The sequence below is a fragment of the Hemitrygon akajei genome, chromosome 9 (genome assembly GCF_048418815.1).
Source record: "Hemitrygon akajei chromosome 9, sHemAka1.3, whole genome shotgun sequence".
Taxonomy (NCBI): domain Eukaryota; kingdom Metazoa; phylum Chordata; class Chondrichthyes; order Myliobatiformes; family Dasyatidae; genus Hemitrygon; species Hemitrygon akajei.
The window spans coordinates 73,791,532-73,810,749 of NC_133132.1; the positions used below are offsets into that span (position 1 = coordinate 73,791,532).

The 19,218-nt window shown below is 40.1% G+C and overlaps 1 protein-coding gene across 7 annotated transcripts in view; it reads left to right on the forward strand.

The window, feature by feature from the left end:
• Nucleotides 1–11,158, forward strand: part of slc2a12 (solute carrier family 2 member 12) — a 72,603-nt gene extending 61,445 nt beyond the window's left edge. For 3 of the 7 annotated variants that reach the window (XM_073056338.1, XM_073056340.1, XM_073056339.1), the window contains exon 6: nucleotides 2,958–5,710. In XM_073056338.1, coding sequence (XP_072912439.1) covers nucleotides 2,958–3,117 — 160 coding nt within the window. In that variant the 3' untranslated portion in view covers nucleotides 3,118–5,710. Of the gene's footprint in view, nucleotides 1–2,957; nucleotides 5,711–8,981 lie in introns of those variants that run through there. The other 4 variants (XR_012100248.1, XM_073056341.1, XM_073056342.1 and 1 more) reach the window with 3 other exon arrangements.
• The last annotated feature ends 8,060 nt before the right edge of the window (nucleotides 11,159–19,218 follow it).

The following is a 19,218-nucleotide window of genomic DNA, read 5'->3' on the forward strand; positions in this document are numbered from 1 at the left end:
ATGTTATTATTATTATCATCATCACCTGGTGCTCACTGTTTATGAACTGAGAATTAATTAGTTTTCTGCCTTTTTAAAAATTTGACCTTGCCTTCCCTTCCGAGGAACCTATGTTGTTCTGCTTTCCTTTTAACTCGAATCTCTTCCAGTACTTTTTTTTAAACTCAAGCATCTTGCAGTGCTTTGACAGGTAGGTTGTTGTTTTGGTTTCGTTTAAAACTTCTTCGTTGCCATGGTTATGTTTTGTAACTCCAAAACATAAAGCAGATTGCAACAAAAATATAGGAGTCCAGGAGATTGGTCATAGTTTTGTTTTTACTTTTAGCAAGACATGCACATATAAGAATGTGATGCTGAGCCTTTATAAGGCACTGGTGAGGCCTCACCTTGAGTATTGTGAACAGTTTTGGGCCCCTTATCTTAGAAAAGATGTGCTGGCACTGGGGAGGGTCTAGAGGAGGTTCACAAGGCAGAGATTGATGGGTTCTTGATTGGACATTGCATCAAAGGTTACGGGGAGAAGGTCGGGAACTGGGGTTGAGGAGGAGATAGAAAAAAGGATCAGCCATGATTGAATAGTGGAGCAGACTTGATGGGCCAGATGGCCTAGTTCTGCTCCTATGTCATATGGTCAAATGGTCTATGTAATGTGATGGATTGACGACCTATGTCATTCATGTACTATTACATATAACCCATAATGAATTATTTAAACAAACAAGGAATGCTTAATCAAACAACAGGTTTACAATATTACTCAAATATCACTGAATATCACTCAAATATCAGCGACAGGTTACTATCGATGCAATGCTCCTCAGACAGGATGAAGAGGTCAATATTCCCCAATGCCATTAGGCTTTACAATTCAACTGCCAGGACTTAAGAACTTTTTAAAAGCTATTATTAATGCTTTTTGAGATAGTGATTTAGATGCATATCATATTTTTTACTGAGTTAAGTATTGTATGTAATCAGTTTTGCTACAACAAGTGTATGGGACATTGGAAAAAAAGTTGAATTTCCCCATGGGGATGAATAAAGTATCTATCTATCTACCTATCTATCTATCTATCTATCTATCTATCTATCTATCTATCTATCTATCTATCTATCTATCTATCTATCTATCTATCTATCTATCTATGATATTAAGTACACAACACGAACCAACATTCAAAAGCAGGTGCTTGGGTATACTGCCACCTATAGGTTCTTTTCCAAATTGCAAACCACTCTTAATTAGAAGCAAATTGACTTTCTTTCATAATGTGCATCATTGGGTCTAAATCCTGAAACACATCAGCATCATTGATAAGTGAATAATAATTATAACAAATTGTATTCTGATTAGAAAGATTTTATTAATGTTTTTCTTCACTGTATATCAATCTATCTAATTATTTTCAGTTGATGGGTTGATGATGACATAACTTCAACCTGATTTACTTTAGACAAAAGTAAACAATTGAAGAATGTTTGTCTCAGCTTGAACACACCAATTAATATAATGGAGGAATTGACTTACGACAGGAAGGTCAAATTCAAAAAGGTCCAATAGCACTTATATCCACTGTGATGAAGTGCTTTAAGAGTTTAGTGAAAAAACATGTTAATTCCTGCCTGGGAAGCAACTTGGATCTGCTCCAGTTTGCCTACCGTGACAACAGATTAACAGCAGATGCCATTTCATTGGCTCTTCACCCAACCCTTGAACATCTGGATAGCAAAGATGCATACATCAGGATGCTGATCGACTACAGCTCAGCCCCTCAAGATAATCAATAAGCTTCAAGGCCTTGGCCTCAGTACCTCCATGTGCAATTGGATCCTCGATTTCCTCACTTGCAGATTGGCAAAACCTGTTTGTGAGAAAATCAATTCGGATCGTTTACAATATCTCCTTCACAATTGCCACCAGCACTGGTGGACCACAGGGCTGCGTGCCTAGCCTCCTGCTCTACTCACTTCGTACTGGTGACCGTGGGGCCAAGCACAGCTCCAGTGCTATTTTGCTGATGATACCACTGTCATTGACTGAATCAAAGGTGGTGCCAAATTAGCCGATAGGAGGGAAATTGAAAATCTGCTTTAGTTGTTCCAGAACAAACAACCTCACACCCAATGTCAGCAAGACCAGGTAGCTGATTATTGACTGCAGAAAGTGGAAAACAGAGGTCCATGAGCCAGTTCTTATCAGAGGTTCAGAGGTAGACAGGGTCAGCAACTTCAAATTCCTCAGTGTTATCATTTCAGAGGATCTGTCCTGGATCAAGCACACAAATGCCATTACAAAGTAAGCAGAGCAGTGCCACTACTTCCTTAGCAGTATTCAAAGATCTGCCAAAAGATGGTGGAGAGTATGTTAACTGGTTGCATCACAGCCAGGTATGGAAATAGACTTGAACCGAAAATCCTACAGCCCAGTCAATCACAGGTAAAGGCCTGTCCACCACTGAGCACACCTACACGGAGTGCTGTCATGGGAAGGTGGCATCCATCATCAAGGACCTCCACTATCCAGGCCATGCTGCCTTCTTGCTGCTGCCATCAGGAAAAAGGTACAAGAGCCTCAGAGTCCACATGACCAGGTTCAGAACAGTTATTACCCCTCAGCCATCAGGATCTTGAACGAGAAGGAATGACTACTCTCTGAACTATTCCCATAACCTTTGGACTCAATTTCAAGGACTCTTCATCTCATGTCCTCGATACTTATTGCTTTTTTTCCCCTTTTGTATTTGCAGTTTCTTGTCTCTTGTACATGTGTTGTTGGTCCATCCTGTTGGGTGAGGTCTTTCATTGATTCTATTGTGTTTCTTGTATTTATTGTGTATGCACATATGAAAGTGAATCACAGGGTTGTATATGGTGACATATATGTACTTTGATAATAAATTTACCTTGAACTTTGAAAAAGGCATTCTAACAAGCGTGAACTATTAAAAATTTTCCAGGTACAATGTAACTGGAGCTTGCTGTACTATGGATGGCGTAAAGAAGCTGATCCCTAAACGACTTTGGAAACGCAAAGGTGGGGAGAGCTCCATCTGGGCTACTGATATTGAATACCACACAGATGGCTTGGAAAATTATTTTGGTGATGGTTCTCTGTGACACACTTCAAAAATATTTTTTGAAAGTGATCAAGCACTGATCTTCTATCTGTTCGGTTTTCATTCATAACTGCAACAGAACTCTCAGTTTTCCAGAACAATAGTCTCCAGATATTGGTGATGGGGAACCAGGAACAGGCGCAGGCTATTCAGCCCTTCAAGCTTGCTTCACCATTCAATATAATTGTGGCCATTCATTCAAATTCAATACCCTTTTCCAGCTTTCTCCCTATATCCCTTAATCCCGCAAAAATCTTGTTATTGATTATATTTAATGATTTGACTTCAATTACCTTTCATGGTGAAGTTTACTGTTCTTGGGGAGAAAAAAATTCTCTCTTTATCTCAGTCTTAAGCGGCTTTCCCCTTATTACTCAATAATTTTGAAATTGTCTGTGATGTAGGAAAGGTGCACCTAATTAGCACCAATGAGTAACAGCCAGCCAGCACACAAAAGGTACTGAATTCAGTTTTGCTATAACTAGTGGAAATTTTGCATGTTCCTCTCTTTAACAAACAATGATGAAAATCTGTACAGCACTGCAGAAGATGATGCTGTAATAGACGTTACTTTGGAGACCCTGCCACAGCATGGTTTTTCCAGTTGGTAGATGATATTTATTGATATTAATTGTAACATGTATCTATAAACAAATGAGCAATAGCATGCTCAAAATCTCCAAGCCAAACTATAAGAATCAGATTTAATATCACCGGCATATGTCATGAAATTTGTTAACTTTATGGCAGCAGCACAATGCAATACATGATAAATAAATATTGGAAAAAACCCTAAGTTACTTTAAGTATATATATATATATATGTCTATTAAATAATTACGTTAAAATAAGTAGTGAAAACTAACAAATAAAAAAGTAGTGAGGTAGTGTTCATGGGTTCAATGTCCATTTAGAAATCAGATGCAAGAGGGGAAGAAGCTGTTCCTGAATCACCAAGTGTGTGCCTTCAGGCTTCTGTACCTCCTTCCCGACTGTAACAATGAGAGGAGGGTGTGTCCTGGGAGGTGGGGATCCTTAATGATCTATTGATCCGGTGGGGATTTATTGACTTGGCCAGGGTTCCTACCCATCTCTTCAGTGCACTTGATCTCTGGTAGGTTCATGTTTCAGTTACAGCTCAGTCCAGGTACATTTTGGAAAGGGCCAAAGAGTTTGATCCCAATGTACATCACTGATAGAACGTAACCTGTTGAATCCATAATGTGCTCCACTATAGTGCATATATGCTTCCTTGTGTAGCAGAAATAGCCTCTAACAAGGACACTACTCTGATGGCTTACCAGAACCGTGCCCTGCTTATTATTTTTCTCTGTATTATTGATGGGAGTACTTTTCAGGTGAGATCAGTGTACCATTTTTCCCTGAATACTATCTGCATTAGTGCAGGTTTCACTAACTCAGTTACAGTACATGAGGCTCTTTAAATGTGTTGGAAAATGTGTAACTTGTTTGTTATCTTTCACCACTGGCACTTCAACAATAAAGATCCACCACCCCCAACATATCCCCTGGCATTATGGGGAAATGGCAGGTAGGTGGAACTGAGTCATCACCCATGACCTTATTGATTCGTAGGGCTGGCTTAACAGGCCAGATAGCCTACTCCTTCTCCTTATGTTCTCATATTATGCCTTGGTGAATATCATTCATAGTACACACTGCTGTGACCTTTTCCAACTGGGTGACTTGAATCAGATCAATACCTAATAAGCCGTTGTTTTTCCATAGTCTCGCTTAATTGAATCAGCAGTCTGTATAAAGACATCCAATAATGAAAATTTCCAAAGTTAAGCGTGACCTGTCATACTTTATTGATAAACCAGATACAGATTCACTTCTTTATAACAGCAAAACTTGACCAAGTGCTGGGGTCAGCTCACAAGTGTCGTCACACATTCTGGCGCCACTTTAGCCTGCCCACAATGCTCGGCAGAACAATACAGATCACAACAAGCAACGAAACACCAACTGCAAAACAAGCCCCTTTCCTCCCTACCACCCACCCACCCACCCACACACACCGTCTTCCCACCCCAGGACAGGACTCTGGGCCTCCAGCGGACTCATGAACAAATGGCCTCCAACCTTTTCAGTGGACTTCGACTTACAGACCTCTGATCGGCTTTCTGGCTTTGATCTTCAGTACTGACCTCAGGACTAGCTGATGATGGGACCCTGAACTCCACACCATGAACACTAGGCTCACTGACTCGCTTACCTAGAGAGTCAACAGCTCTCGTGCCCCTGCTCACATGAACATCGGATCCTGGGATCTACCAACCTGGGAACTCGCTAACCCTGTGGGCCATGAACCTTCAGCCTCACTAGTTCTAATTCACAGCACTTGCCAACCCAACATCCATGGATGTCCTTCATTACAAGTCCACATCACTGGCCTTCAAGCACGGGGCAATGGACTAGACACCAAATGCCATTCATCCCATCAGACCACCAAATTAATCAAAATATTTTTGTAAATAACCTGTCAAATTTTCTCTTAATAAACAAAATGTGTTCTAACAAAGCAAAAACAATATTCACCGTGGGTGAATTTACTTCATTGAATTATTTTGTACCATTTACCTCAGTTGACTCTGCTTCAACAAGTGATGTGGCCAGCCACATCTCTATGTTCTGAGCGTGTGTTATCCTTCACTACCAAGTACTTCTACAGACACGAGGTTCATGATTCTTGTTTTTTTCAAGGAAGACTTTCAAACAAATTGGAGAATGAGTTATTAAAAGATTCATTTTTGGAATGATTCACTTTAAACTTCAACAACTTTTCTGTTGTGGAGCGCCAAGTGAGAGTGGGCCTGTGATTAACAGCAGCTGTGGTTTATTTGCTTTCCTTTTGGCAATGAAGGCAGTTTATCTTTTTCACCAGTCAAAGGTTCAAAATTCAATCACTGTGCCTTTTCCATTTTTCGGTTAAGTGAAAGAAAGGAAGATTTGCATTTAAACAGTACGTTTGATGCTCTGGAAACACTTGATACTACAGTTCAGCCAAAAAATACTTTTAAAGTTTGATTTTACTGGCAAACAGAATACCCAGTTTGCACAAAGGATTGGAACAATTAGCTACTTATCTGATTTTTAGTGTTTGTTGAGAAGTACATGCTGGTTTCAGCATCATACAACTTCCTCTCATTTGAGTTCAAGTCTTTACTCTCGCATTCTTTATGTTCATGTGAACTGGCAGATTGTTAGGAGCCTTTCAAAGTCTCATCAAAGGGCAACAGCAATGACAATGCAGCCCTCTCAGGGTGAGTGCTGTATTGTTAACATTAAATATGACCTCAAACCTCAAAGCATGATTGTGACCCTCAAATTCTGGCTCAACGATTAAAATAATGGCGTTGATTCCAGAAGAACGTTTAAATTAGAAATACTCAAGTCTTCATAAACTATTAAGCATGTCATCAATTTATTTCTTTTCTTGAGAATTTATTCTCTTTAAATGCTGCTCAAGTATTGAAACTGCTCCAATTGCTCTGAGGCCAAAGGGCTTTCAATGGGGAAAGGGATGGTGAATGTGATTATGTTGCACATAGGAGGCTACAGATGGGTTAGGGTGAAACAGTGCCCCAGAAGAAATGTCCCATTCTCCAGTCCACTCCTTCCTCCATAATGCTCCCCACAACTCTGTATCAACAAAGCATTGTAATCCTCAATTCTGCAATATCCAATCCTATCAAATACCAAAGCAGTAAGGTAATAGATTAGAAAGATGAAAAGAAACTTAATTGCAATTTAGAATTTCCTGGTTTAAGCTGATAACTGTGTAACAAGTTTCTTCACCCTAGTTCTGGCAAATATATTGTTTATTGTCCCTCTACATTTCTCATCATCTCTATCAATATGTCCTTCATGAAGTATCTCATTGGCCTATCTGATCATGAACTGGGCTTTGAGGATCATAAGAATGCTACCCAGGAGGCAGTCTACCTATTCAACATTGCCCAGTTCCAGAATTTTCCCTTAGGTTTGATGAGATATTTGGGATATTTCTACCCTAGTAACAGTTATGGTCCGGGTGCAGGGCAATGGGACTAGGCAGATTAATGGTTCAGCATAGACAAGATGGGCCAAAGGGCCTGTTTCTGTGCTGTATTGTTCTACAACTCTTCTGTGGCTCTATCTTGGAATGATCTGCTCAGATTTTTTGACAAGTTGTGCATGCAGATCTACAGATGCTTATCTTAGAGGGCAATGCCTATCAGAAAGATGAAACCAAAGAATATCTTTTACAATTTATGTTTAGCAATTGCATATCTTTAACAATCTTTTATTAAATAGTATTTAGGGTGTGCTAACATTCACATGGATAGCAAACAAAAATATTTTGATTGGTTGAGAATTTCAGCTTTTTAAATTTTATTTTGGTAAAATATGGTACTATCTCAAGTTTGGTTCCTGCCTCATCTTTTCTGAAGTTTGGGGAAGGCAGGAGAATGGGGATGAGAAGGATAATAAATCAGCCATGATGGAATGGCAAAGCAGTCTCGATGGGCCGAATGGCCTAATTCTGTTCCTGTGTCTTTTGGTCTTATGGGTTAGATTCCAACCCTTACTTATTTTGAGTAAGGAACACTGCTGTTTTATATGGGTGTGAAGAATTTCTAAATTTTCAAGGACAACATATTCAGAATGTTGGAGAAACTCAGCATCAATGAAGGGGCATAACCTGTCAATATTTCATGCCAAAATCCCGACAAAGGGTCTCAGCCCTAAAATCAACATCAACAGAAGCATTAACAGTGGCAGGGCATGTTGAGAAAGCAGTCAACAAAGCATAATTAATTTTGAGCTTATCTTGCTGAATCTATACAACAGTGAACTTCCATAACGGTTCATCTTCAACTGAACTATTTTTCATTTTTGCTTTGTTTTTTTTTTGTTTTTATCTGTCTCAAATTATCATATTTCCTTACCTGTTTTTATGTGTACATGATTATACATTGACTTAAATAATTCAGCTTGGATTTTCTGATTTGAGCTTCGTGTGATCACTAGGATTGTTCAATCTGAACAGTTACGCACTCCACTATTGGTTACCCTGTTAACATATAGAGGCTACAGCTCCATTTTGGTTTCTATATGTGACACAGTGTAAATAACTGCCACACATGATAAAATCCAGGCCAAAATTTAATCTGTTCTCTGTAGCAGGGTTTGAACTACAATCCACAGTTGGCACCTCCTTAGTCCCTTGGTAGACTCAATATCTATGTTCCAAGGATGCCGTTATAGACAGAGTAGAGCTCTAATGTTACATACTGTAATTACTAATACATGAGCATACTTGCATGATTCTCACTTTAGCTGTCGTTGCCTGTCCACTGGCTTTCACCGTTCGAAATCCTGAAGATGACGGAATGCAGTAATCGTGATCTTAGTAAGTTTTTAACATGCTGCACTGGATCTGGAGTAACAATTATTTCGTTCTTCTTTACACTTGTGTACTGGAAAAGACATTAAACAATCATGAATATTCAGTGATTGCTATCACTCTGAATTCCACATGAGGCAAAGGAGACTATCAAATAATTTAGGCTGCAATTGTATCGAAAGTTAAGATGTTTCACCAGATGAGGACAAGATTCCATGTGAGAATTCAAGTTACTCTCCACACAACTGTAGTAGAACATAAAATGGTAGAAGGGAATGGAAATAATAACACTGGTGAACAGGTAGAGGGACGACGATTGTGCACAGATGAAGCAATTCTAGCTTTTGGAGGCTTTTAATTGATATAAACAATTTCCTCAGACTCTGGATTGTTTAGGCAACAGGCTGATTAAAGGTGCTGTACTAATTTCTGCAACTCTGTTTTTCACCCAGATGAAATGGTTGAAAATATGTATGAGGACTTGGAGGAAGATTAGACCCTGCCATTCTGACCTCAGCCCTGCAGGAGAGCCTCAGGCACACCTATTCCATCATTTCCGAGTGTCTTCCAGAGAGAAACATCTGAGGTGTTGCACACTAGTGATGGGTACTTTTATGGTCATTCATAACTCACAGGTAGCCAGATGGAAAAGGAGATGGAAGAAAAGGATAAAGGCATCTACTAATAGAAAGGCCAGAGGTGTCAAACCTTGGCTAAGGAGCACTGGATATAGTTCTCACAGTCACTGATTTGATACCACAATTTTGATTAGTGAGAAGGGACCACAAACTGTTATGCAAGATGCACAACTTCTGGACAATATGCACCAGCACAAGAAGAAACATCGAAATGCCTTTATATGCCATTATATTTACCACTAGATAGAATAATAAGAAAGATCCTTGGAAGTGACTTCATCCCTGCGACTTGGAAATCATTTGCTACCAACGAGGCAGCTTACACAGCAAAGCAGAGATATTCACAAAGATCATTACAGATCACCCCAAAGACACAAAAAGAAATCAAGCTTCATTGGTGCATATCTCGAGGAATCTTTCCTTAAAAGGCAGAAAGCAATTGTTCAGTTGTACGAAGTCCTAGACTCTGTTTGGAGTATAGAGTTTTGCTTTGGGCAGAGCACCACAAAAGATCAATTTTGTACAGTTTCAATATAAATTTATCAGAATGATATAAAAAAATTATAGGCAAAATGTTAGCTTTAGATATGCTTTAGGGTCATTAATGGAGAGGCCATCAATTGAAACATTAACTCTTTTCCTTTCTCTATAGATGCCACTTCACTTGAGCATTTCCAGCTTTTTCTGTTTTAATCCAAGGTTTTAAGGTTGTAAGAATTGGCTTGTATTCTTTGAGTTTAGAAGATTGAGGGTGCATCTAATTGGAGTTAATACAGAGATACAGAAATAACTAATTTTTCATGGATTATGCAGAACAAGGCTAGAGAAGCTCCAGTGGATTTAAACTAGATACAAGGCAGGAGGAGAACCAGAGTGTGGGAACAGAAGTATGGGAAAAGAAAGAAAAAGAAGATAGTAAAGTTGTTTGCATCATTAGTGATAAACAGAGTAAGAGGGAGAATTTCTTAAATGCATTTATTTTAATGCTAGGAGCATTGTAAAAAAGGTGGATGAGCTTAGAGCATGGATTGATACCTGGAAATATGATGTTGTAGCTACTAGTGAAACATGGTTGCAGGAGGGGTGTGATTAGATTTTGTTGCATCAGGTGTGATAGAATCGGAGGGATGGGGGGTGTTGCATTGCTTGTCAGAGAAATTATTACAGCGGTGCTCTGGCAGGATAGATTAGAGGGCTTGTGTAGGGAGGATATTTGGGTGGAACTGAGGAATGGGAAAGGTGTAGTAACACTTATAGGGGTGTATTATAGACCACTTAATGGGGGGGCGAGAATTGGAGGAGCAAATTTGTAAGGAGATAGCAGATATTTGTAGTAAGCACAGGGTAGTGATTGTGGGAGATTTTAATTTTCCACACATAGACTGGGAAGCCCATACTGTAAAAGGGCTGGATAGTTTGGAGTTTGTAAAATGTGTGCAGGATAGTTTTTTGCAGCAATGCATAGAGGTACCAACCAGAGAAGGGGCAGTGTTGGATCTCCTGTTAGGGAATGAGATGGGTCAGGTGATGGAGGTATTTGTTGGGGAGCATTTCGAGTCCAGCGATCACAATACCATTAGTTTCAATATAATTATGGAGAAGGATAGGACTGGACCCAGGGTTGAGGTTTTTGATTGGAGAAAGGCTAATTTTGAGGAGATGCAAAAGGATTTAGAAGGAGTGGATTGGGACAATTTGTTTTATGGGAAGGATGTAATAGAGAAATGGAGGTAATTTAAAAGTGAAATTTTGAGGGTACAGAATCTTTATGTTCCTGTTAGGTTGAAGGGAAAGGTTAAAAGTTTGAGAGAGCCATGGTTTTCAAGGGATATCGGAAACTTGGTTTGGAAAAAAGAGAGATAGCTAATAGCTACAATAAATATAGGCAGCATGGAGTAAATGAGGTGCTCGCGGAATATAAAGAATGTAAAAAGCATCTTAAGAAATAAATTAGAAAAACTAAAAGAAGATATGAGGTTGCTTTGGCAAGTAAGGTGAAAATAAATCCAAAGGGTTTCTACAGTTATATTAATAGCAAAAGGATAGTGAAGGATAAAATTGGTCCCTTAGAGAATCAGAGTGGACAGCTATGTGTGGAGCCAAAAGAGATGGGGGAGATTTTGAATAATTTCTTTTCTTCGGTATTCACTAAGGAGAAGGATATTGAATTGTGTAAGGTAAGGGAAACAAGTAGGGAAGTTATGGAAACTATGATGATTAAAGAGGGGGAAGTACTGGCACTTTTAAGGAATATAAAAGTGGATAAAACTCCAGGTCCTGACAGGATATTGCCTAGGACCTTGAGGGAAGTTGGGGTAGAAATAGCAGGGGCTCTGGCAGAAATATTTCAAATGTCATTAGAAACGGGGATGGTGCCAGAGGATTGGCATATTGCTCATGTTGTTCCATTGTTTTAAAAGGATTCTAAGAGTAAACCTAGCAATTATAGGCCTGTAAGTTTGATGCCAGTGGTGGGTAAATTAATGGAAAGTATTCTTAGAGATAGTATATATAATTATCTGGATAGACAGGGTCTGATTAAGAACAGTCAACATGGATTTGTGCGTGGAAGGTCATGTTTGACAAATCTTATTGAATTTTTTGAAGAGGTTACTAGGAAAGTTGACGAGGGTAAAGGAGTGGATGTTGTCTATATGGACTTCAGTAAGGCTTTTGACAAGGTTCTGCGCGTAAGGTTAGGTAGGAAGGTTCAATCGTTAGGTATAAATATTGAAGTAGTAAAATGGATTCAACAGTGGCTGGATGGGAGATGCCAGAGAGTAGTGGTGGATAACTGTTTGTCAGGTTGGAGGCCGGTGACTAGTGGTGTGCCTCAGGGATCTGTATTGGGTCCAATATTGTTTGTCATATACATTAATGATCTGGATGATGGGGTGGTAAATTGGATTAGTAAGTATGCAGATGATACTAAGATAGGTGGCGTTGTGGATAATGAAGTAGGTTTTCAAAGCTTGCAGAGAGATTCAGGCCCGTTAGAAGAGTGGGCTGAAAGATGGCAGATAGAGTTCAATGCTGATAAGTGTGAGGTGCTACATTTTGGTTAGACTAATCAAAATAGGATATACATGGTAAATGGTAGGACATTGAATAATGCAGTAGAATGGAATGATCTAGGAATAATGGTGCATAATTCCCTGAAGGTGGAAACTCATGTGGTGAAGAAAGCTTTTGGTATGCTGGCCTTTATCAATCAGAGAATTGAGTATAGGAGTTGGGACGTAATGTTAAAATTGTACAAGGCATCGGTAAGGCCAAATTTGGAGTATTATGTACAGTTCTCGTCACCGAATTAAAGGAAAGATGTCAACAAAATAGAGAGAGTACAGAGAAGATTTACTAGAATGTTACCTGGGTTTCAGCACCTAAGTTACAGGGAAAGGTTGAACAAGTTAGGTCTTTATTCTTTGGTGTGTAGAAGGTTGAGGGGGACTTGATAGAGGTATTTAAAATTATGATGGAGTTGACGTGGATAGGCTTTTTCCATTGAGAGTAGTGGAGATTCAAACAAGAAGACATGAGTTGAGAGTTAAGGGGCAAAAGTTTAGGGGTAACACGAGGGGGAATTTCTTTACTCTGAGAGTGGTAGCTGTGTGGAATGAGCTTCCAGTAGAAGTGGTAGAGGCAGGTTCAATATTGTCATTTAAAGTAAAATTGGATAGGTATATGGACAGGAAAGGAATGGAGGGTTATGGGCTGAATGCAGGTCAGTGGGACTAGGTGAGGGTAAGCGTTCAGTATGGACTAGAAGGGCCAAGATGGCTTGTTTCCGTGCTGTAATTGTTAAATGGTTATATGGTTAAGACAGAGTAAATGAAATATTGGAGCCAAACCATTTAAGAATGAGGCATAGACGCATTTCTCATACAAATAATTGTGAAAATTAAACCCTTTCCTCATCCTACCCATCTCTCTGCAAATAAAGGGTTGTAGATGTCAGGACTGAGGAAGATATATATTCTTTTTCTCTATCATGACATTATGAGAAATGAGTCAAAGAGAGAGAAATTGAGTTAGTACAAATCAACTCTAATCAAATTCTGTCCTGAAACAGGCTCAGGGACCAACTGTTTTACCCCTCTAACTCATGGAGTATATCTTTATAGAAACAGGACTTCTGCTCCTAGAAGTTTATTTCCTGAGGACTTCCCCTTAGTTCATTTTGGAGGGGTGGATAACACACATGTAGCAATTGCTTCCAAAATGATTCGCACAAGCTTTTAAGAGATGCACATTGTGTGAAGCACCTGTCATATTCTTTTTCAGTTAATGTACACTAAAATGAGTAATTGTAAGTGTCTGCACACCAAATGACTTGGTAAACTGGATACACATGAGCTTAATCACAGGGTAGCGACGGAGGGCTGTTTTTCTGGCTAGAGGTCCGTGATCAGTGGTGTGTGTGTGTGTGTGTGTGTGTGTGTGTGTGTGTGTGTGTGTGTGTGTGTGTGTGTGTGTGTGTGTGTGTGTGTGTGTGTGTGTGTGTGTGTGTGTGTGTGTGTGTGTGTGTGTGTGTGTAAATTTCCATCTGACTGCATAGGTTTCCTCCCACATTCCAAAAACTTATGGGTTAGGTTTAGTAAGTTGTGGCATAGCGATACTTGCATCCTTCGACTGTGTTGGTCATTGATGCAAACAATGCATTTCACTGTACATTTTGATAGTTCAATGTACATGTGACAAATAAAGTTAATCTCAAGCTGAGCTTCATCCATACAAATGTGAGGTGATGCACTTTGGGAGGACAAATGCATGACGAAAGTAAATGGCAGGATCTTTAGGAGCTTTGCTGTACAGAGGGATCATAGAGTGGAAGTCCTGAGCTCCCTGAAGGTAGCAACACAAGGCGATCAGGTGCGACGAAGGAGTACTATATGATTACCTTCATCGGTCTAGGCATCAACGCTGAAAGCTGGCAAGTCACGTTCTAGCTGTATAAAGCATTGGTTAGGCCACATTTAGAATAATGTGTGTGGTTCTGGGTGCCACACTTCAGAGAAATATGAAAGCTTTGGTGAGGATGCAGAAGACGTTTACTAGGATGTTGCCTGGATGAGACAGTATTAGAAATAAGGATAGTTCAGATTATTTTTTCTGCAGCACCAAAGCCTGAGGGGTGTTCTGACAGAAATCTACATTAGAAGAGCTATAGATAAGGCAGAGATTGATAGATTCTCGATTGGTCAGGGCATGAAGGGATGTGGGGAGAAGGCAGGAGACTGGGACTGAGAGAAAAATTAGATCAGCCATGATGAAATGACTGAGTAGCCTCAGTGGCCAAATGGCCTAATTCTGCTCCTATATCTTACGGTCTTATAAGAGTGGAAAGTCAGAGTTATTTTCCTATGTGGAAATGTCAAATATCAGAAGGCTTAGGGTTAAGCAGAATTGTTTTTAAACAAAGCTGCTGGGGAAGTTGGAGAAGCAGATGTGATAGCAATGTTTAAGAGGTGTTTAGACGGAATCATGAGCAGGAGAAAATGGACGGATTTCGACCATATACAAGCAGATGACACTAATTTAACTTGATAGTGTGGACATATTGGATTCTACATTATATGCTCAGATAAAATATAACTGCATTAGCTAATATTGTGTCTGTGTTTTTTTAAAGAGGGGTAGTTACTGACTAGCCGAGCAACAAACAACCTGCTGGAGGAATTCAGTGGGCTAAACATCATCTTTGGGGAGGGGGACAGGAATTGCCAACATTTCAAGTTGAAGGACTGATGCAGGCTTCCCTTTCCTCCCCATGGATCCCACTTGATCTGCTTTGCTCCTCCAGCAGATTGGTCCACCAAACCAACCTTTTGTGTCTCCGTTTTATTACTTTATTGTACAAGCATACTTTCCTTGAAGGAATTTCCTCCTTTCTTCGGCAGTTCTGATGCAGAATTTTGACCTGAAACGTGAACAGCTCCTTCCCCCCTCCACCACAGATGCTGCTCGACTCACTGATTTCACTAGAGTGAATTGTCCCTCCAGTGACCAGAAGAGTATAAACACATTTATGGTGAGCTGGTTCAATCCAGATTGAGCTGGGTCTACTCACAATCTGCCCTCATCTCATTGGCTGTTTCTTTCATGGAATGGAAGCAAAAGAGCAGTGGTTACAGGCTTGGCCGCATTCACTGATGGAACAGGGCAGACAAGAGTGTGTAGAAGGCTGGCACCATGGCGGTTTGTCAATGACTGATTTCCATACTAATTGGATCTGTTAGTATCTATGCAACATACACAAAGTGTGGAGGAACTCAGCAGGTCAGGCAGCATCTATGGAGGGGGGTGAACAGTTGGCAGGTTTCATACAAATGGAAATATTGAAGTAATCAACAAAACAGGGATGGTTGCATGGCAACTGTGTTCCTATGGGGATTTCAATTTCCCTTTTTTCATTGTCTATTTTGATTCGTGAACACACTGGATGTGAGGGTTTATCAGTCACCACTAAAATGATATTGTTAAAATTGAACTCAGAGTAATAAACTGCTGGTATCTTTGCCAATGTGAACAAGTGAGCCCTAGAATATATTTCCAACAGAGGACGTTGTGTGATCTGATGTACTACTTTCATGTGTTAGTGCACCAACGAGATAGCTGCTCTTCTCTTTCTGGGTGGTGCAGATGAAGTCCTCCTGCACTGTTCTTGGAAAGATGGCAAGAAATGCCTGGCTTTGGAAAAGTCAGGAGGGGATGATGAGGAAGCAGGGGAATCTCTTTGGTGAGTATTACAGCATACCCTCACCAAGTCTAAGTAGCAGAAGGTGGCTCCACTGTCCTTCATGATACCTGGCTATTGTAATAACTACATTCACCATAAGGGATAAAACCCTCGATCCCATTAGTCATCTGTTTGTCTCTGAGAGCTAAAACAGGAAGTTGCACTGAAGCCTGCCACAGGATGAAAGGGTTGTGCAGACATCTTGAATGTGCGATAGTCACCATTATAATAGTTTGGTGGTGGGAACAATCCATCGGCACCTTCGGGAAGCGATGAAGTTTTTTATTGGTAAGTGATAACGTATGAAGCCATTACTACCACATGAAGATTGTAGGGAATATGCAATATAAACTAATCCACATTTCTGACTTGCTATCAATTCCAGAAGAAAGAAATGAACTGTCCCCTATCTGGGTAAAGAGCTTCTGCCCCATCACTAATCGAACAATGCACTGCAAACTACATATGCCTGCCACGTTGCCAGCAATAGATTGAAGGTTCGTGGTGTTAAGTGATGAAACAGTTATATAATAGTTAAGGAATAGCTATATTTTAACAATAATTGTAGCTTTCATGCTGAGGAAAAAAATGAAATTTCAATTCATGGATAAACAATCTGACATAGGACATGAAATTTGTTGTTTTGTAGTAGCCGTACCATGCAAAACCATACAAATCTTTAAATTACACAAATAAACAAATAGTGAAAACGAGGGATAATAACGTGGTGTTCATATATTCATGGACCACACAGAAAACCGGTGGGGGGGGGGGTAGATAAATTACTAATTATCTTCAGTCTCCTATCCCTGCTCCCTGACGGCCGTAACACAAAGAGGACACGTCCCTGATGGTGAGGAGCCTTAATGATTGAAGCACCGTCTCAATGGTGGCAAGAGTTGTGCCCGTGATGTAACTGGAATTGATCATGACTGAAAAGTGGTGGGAGAGGCTCAATGGATAAAATAATCTCTTTCTCTTGGATTGGCCTACACGGGCGCTGTTTACTTTATACGTCCTTTCGTAATGAATACGCTGGCTCTGGAAATGACACCAGTGGAAATCTGGAAGGAGGCTGAGAGGACAAAAGAGTTGAGAGAGTTGTTGCAGCTGGGTTTTACCTAATGTGAAGCCCACAGGTGCAATACTCGATATCTTTGTTACAAAGCTACACAAGTGTTGATTTGGTAAGAGCAGGTGGGTATAATTAAAGACAAATGAATTCTTAGCGTATTTCCTGTTCTTCTTTAAACTTTAATAATGTGTATACCACGAAGTGCATGCATCTTTAGGTGACAACTTTTACTATCCCTTGTATATAATTACATGCATACTTAGCAGTGAAAAAATACATGGGCGTAGCAGAAATCCACTAACATGACAACTGTAACATCATTTTCTCAAAATCTAAAAGAAACTTTCGCAGGTTATGCACGGAGAAGTGAAGTACTTGAACCTACATAATTGCAAGAGGTGCAGATGCAAAGAAAAATAATTTCACAATGTATATTGTATACATTTCTCTGACATTAGATGTACCTATTGAAACTGCCCTCTACAGTGTCCGATCCATCATCACGAAGCTAACCAATTCTTCCATATGACACATTTTACTTGCACTGCATTTGGTTACATTAGAGAAATGATCATTTTGCAGCAAACCTCTGTTCACTCTGCAACTAATGTCACTTTAATTTTCCATCTCGTTCCCATTCTCCATCTTTTACACTGTTCCACCAAAGACAAAAGCAGCCCCAAGAAACAGCACTCCATTTTCTTTCTAGGGTCATTGCAGACCTGAGAATTAATTTAATTTCAACAACCTAGCCTTTCCTGTTTGTATCTGAACTAGACGGTTCTAATATAAGATCATTCATATTTAACATTAACTCAGCTGTTCTCTCTGCACAAATAGTGTAAGCATTTTCTTTTATTTCAAGCTTTAAGCAACTGCTCTGTTCTGCCTATGACTATTCCAACAGGTTCTTTTCACTCTTTTATTCCCACCCTACCTTATCACAGTCATCTAATAACCAGACAGCTCTGAAAACATTGTGTCACCTCAACAGTCTTGCTCTCTGCTATACAGTTTACAATTTGTCGTCTGTCTTCCCACCCACCTGCAACTTAATATGTATTTACTAACTCACTTTTCCAGTTCTGACAAAAGGCTAGCAACCTGAAATGCTAGTTCTGTTTCGCTGGAATGCTCTGACCTGCTGAATATTTCTTTTTTTTTAAGTTCAGATTTCAATAATCTACATTTTAATGATTTTGATTTGTGGTGAATACAAATTTGTGAACCTCCAATCACTCTGACTTCAGCTAAGTGTGATTCTTCATTATGTGCTGTGTAATATGACATGTGCAATCATGGTCCCATAACCACGATTGTTCTTGGTGTTATTTTCTACAGAAGTGGTTTGCTGTTGCCTTTTTCTGGGCATTGATGGGTGACCCTAGCTGTTATCAATACTCTTCAGAGACTGTCTGCCTGGATTTAGTGGCTGCATAACCAGGAGTTGAAATATGCACCACCTGCTCCCATGGTTCCACAAGACCACGATTGGGGGCTGAGCAGGTACTATATCTTGCCCAAGGGTGACCTGCAGGCTAGCAGTGGGAAGGAGTGCCTTACACCTCCTTTGCTAGAGACATAGTGCCACCCTGCCACCCAAAGCAAGATTCCAGGAATCAATCTTTCTATCCAACGTATTCTTAGAACATGTCTTTGCATGTTTCCATGTATGTGGTGAGTTGTTTTGGAAATTATAATCAAGATCGAACGTAAGCAATAATCTGCTGAATGAACTCAGCAGGTCAAGCAGCATCTGTGAAAGGAAAGGAAGTGCTGACATTTGGGTTGATGCCCTGCTTCAGAAATGAGGATGTCTTCAGACAAGATGCCCAGTATAAAGAGGAGAAAGGGAGTGGTGACAAAGGTTTCCAAGGCGACTGGTGGACTGAAGAGTGGTGTAAATGCTAGGTAGGTGAGGACAGTGACGATGGAGTTGGAAGAGAAAGGGGAACAGAGGGAACAAGGCGGTGCTAAGAGAGTTTGAGCTGAAGGGGGGACAAAAACAGGAAAACAAAACACTACCAGTGCTGGACACTGATAGGTAAAGTGAGATGAGAATGGGAACTATTAGGAGAGAGGGGAATGGCAATTGAAACCAGATTTTGCGGGTAGGAAAAGGTGTTGAAGCTGGGTGAAGGGGTGTTGGGAGAGGTGTGTGGAAAAGGGAAAAAATGGGAGGGCCACGGCAGAATCATGAGGAGGGGAGAATAAAAAGGATACTATCTAAAATTGGA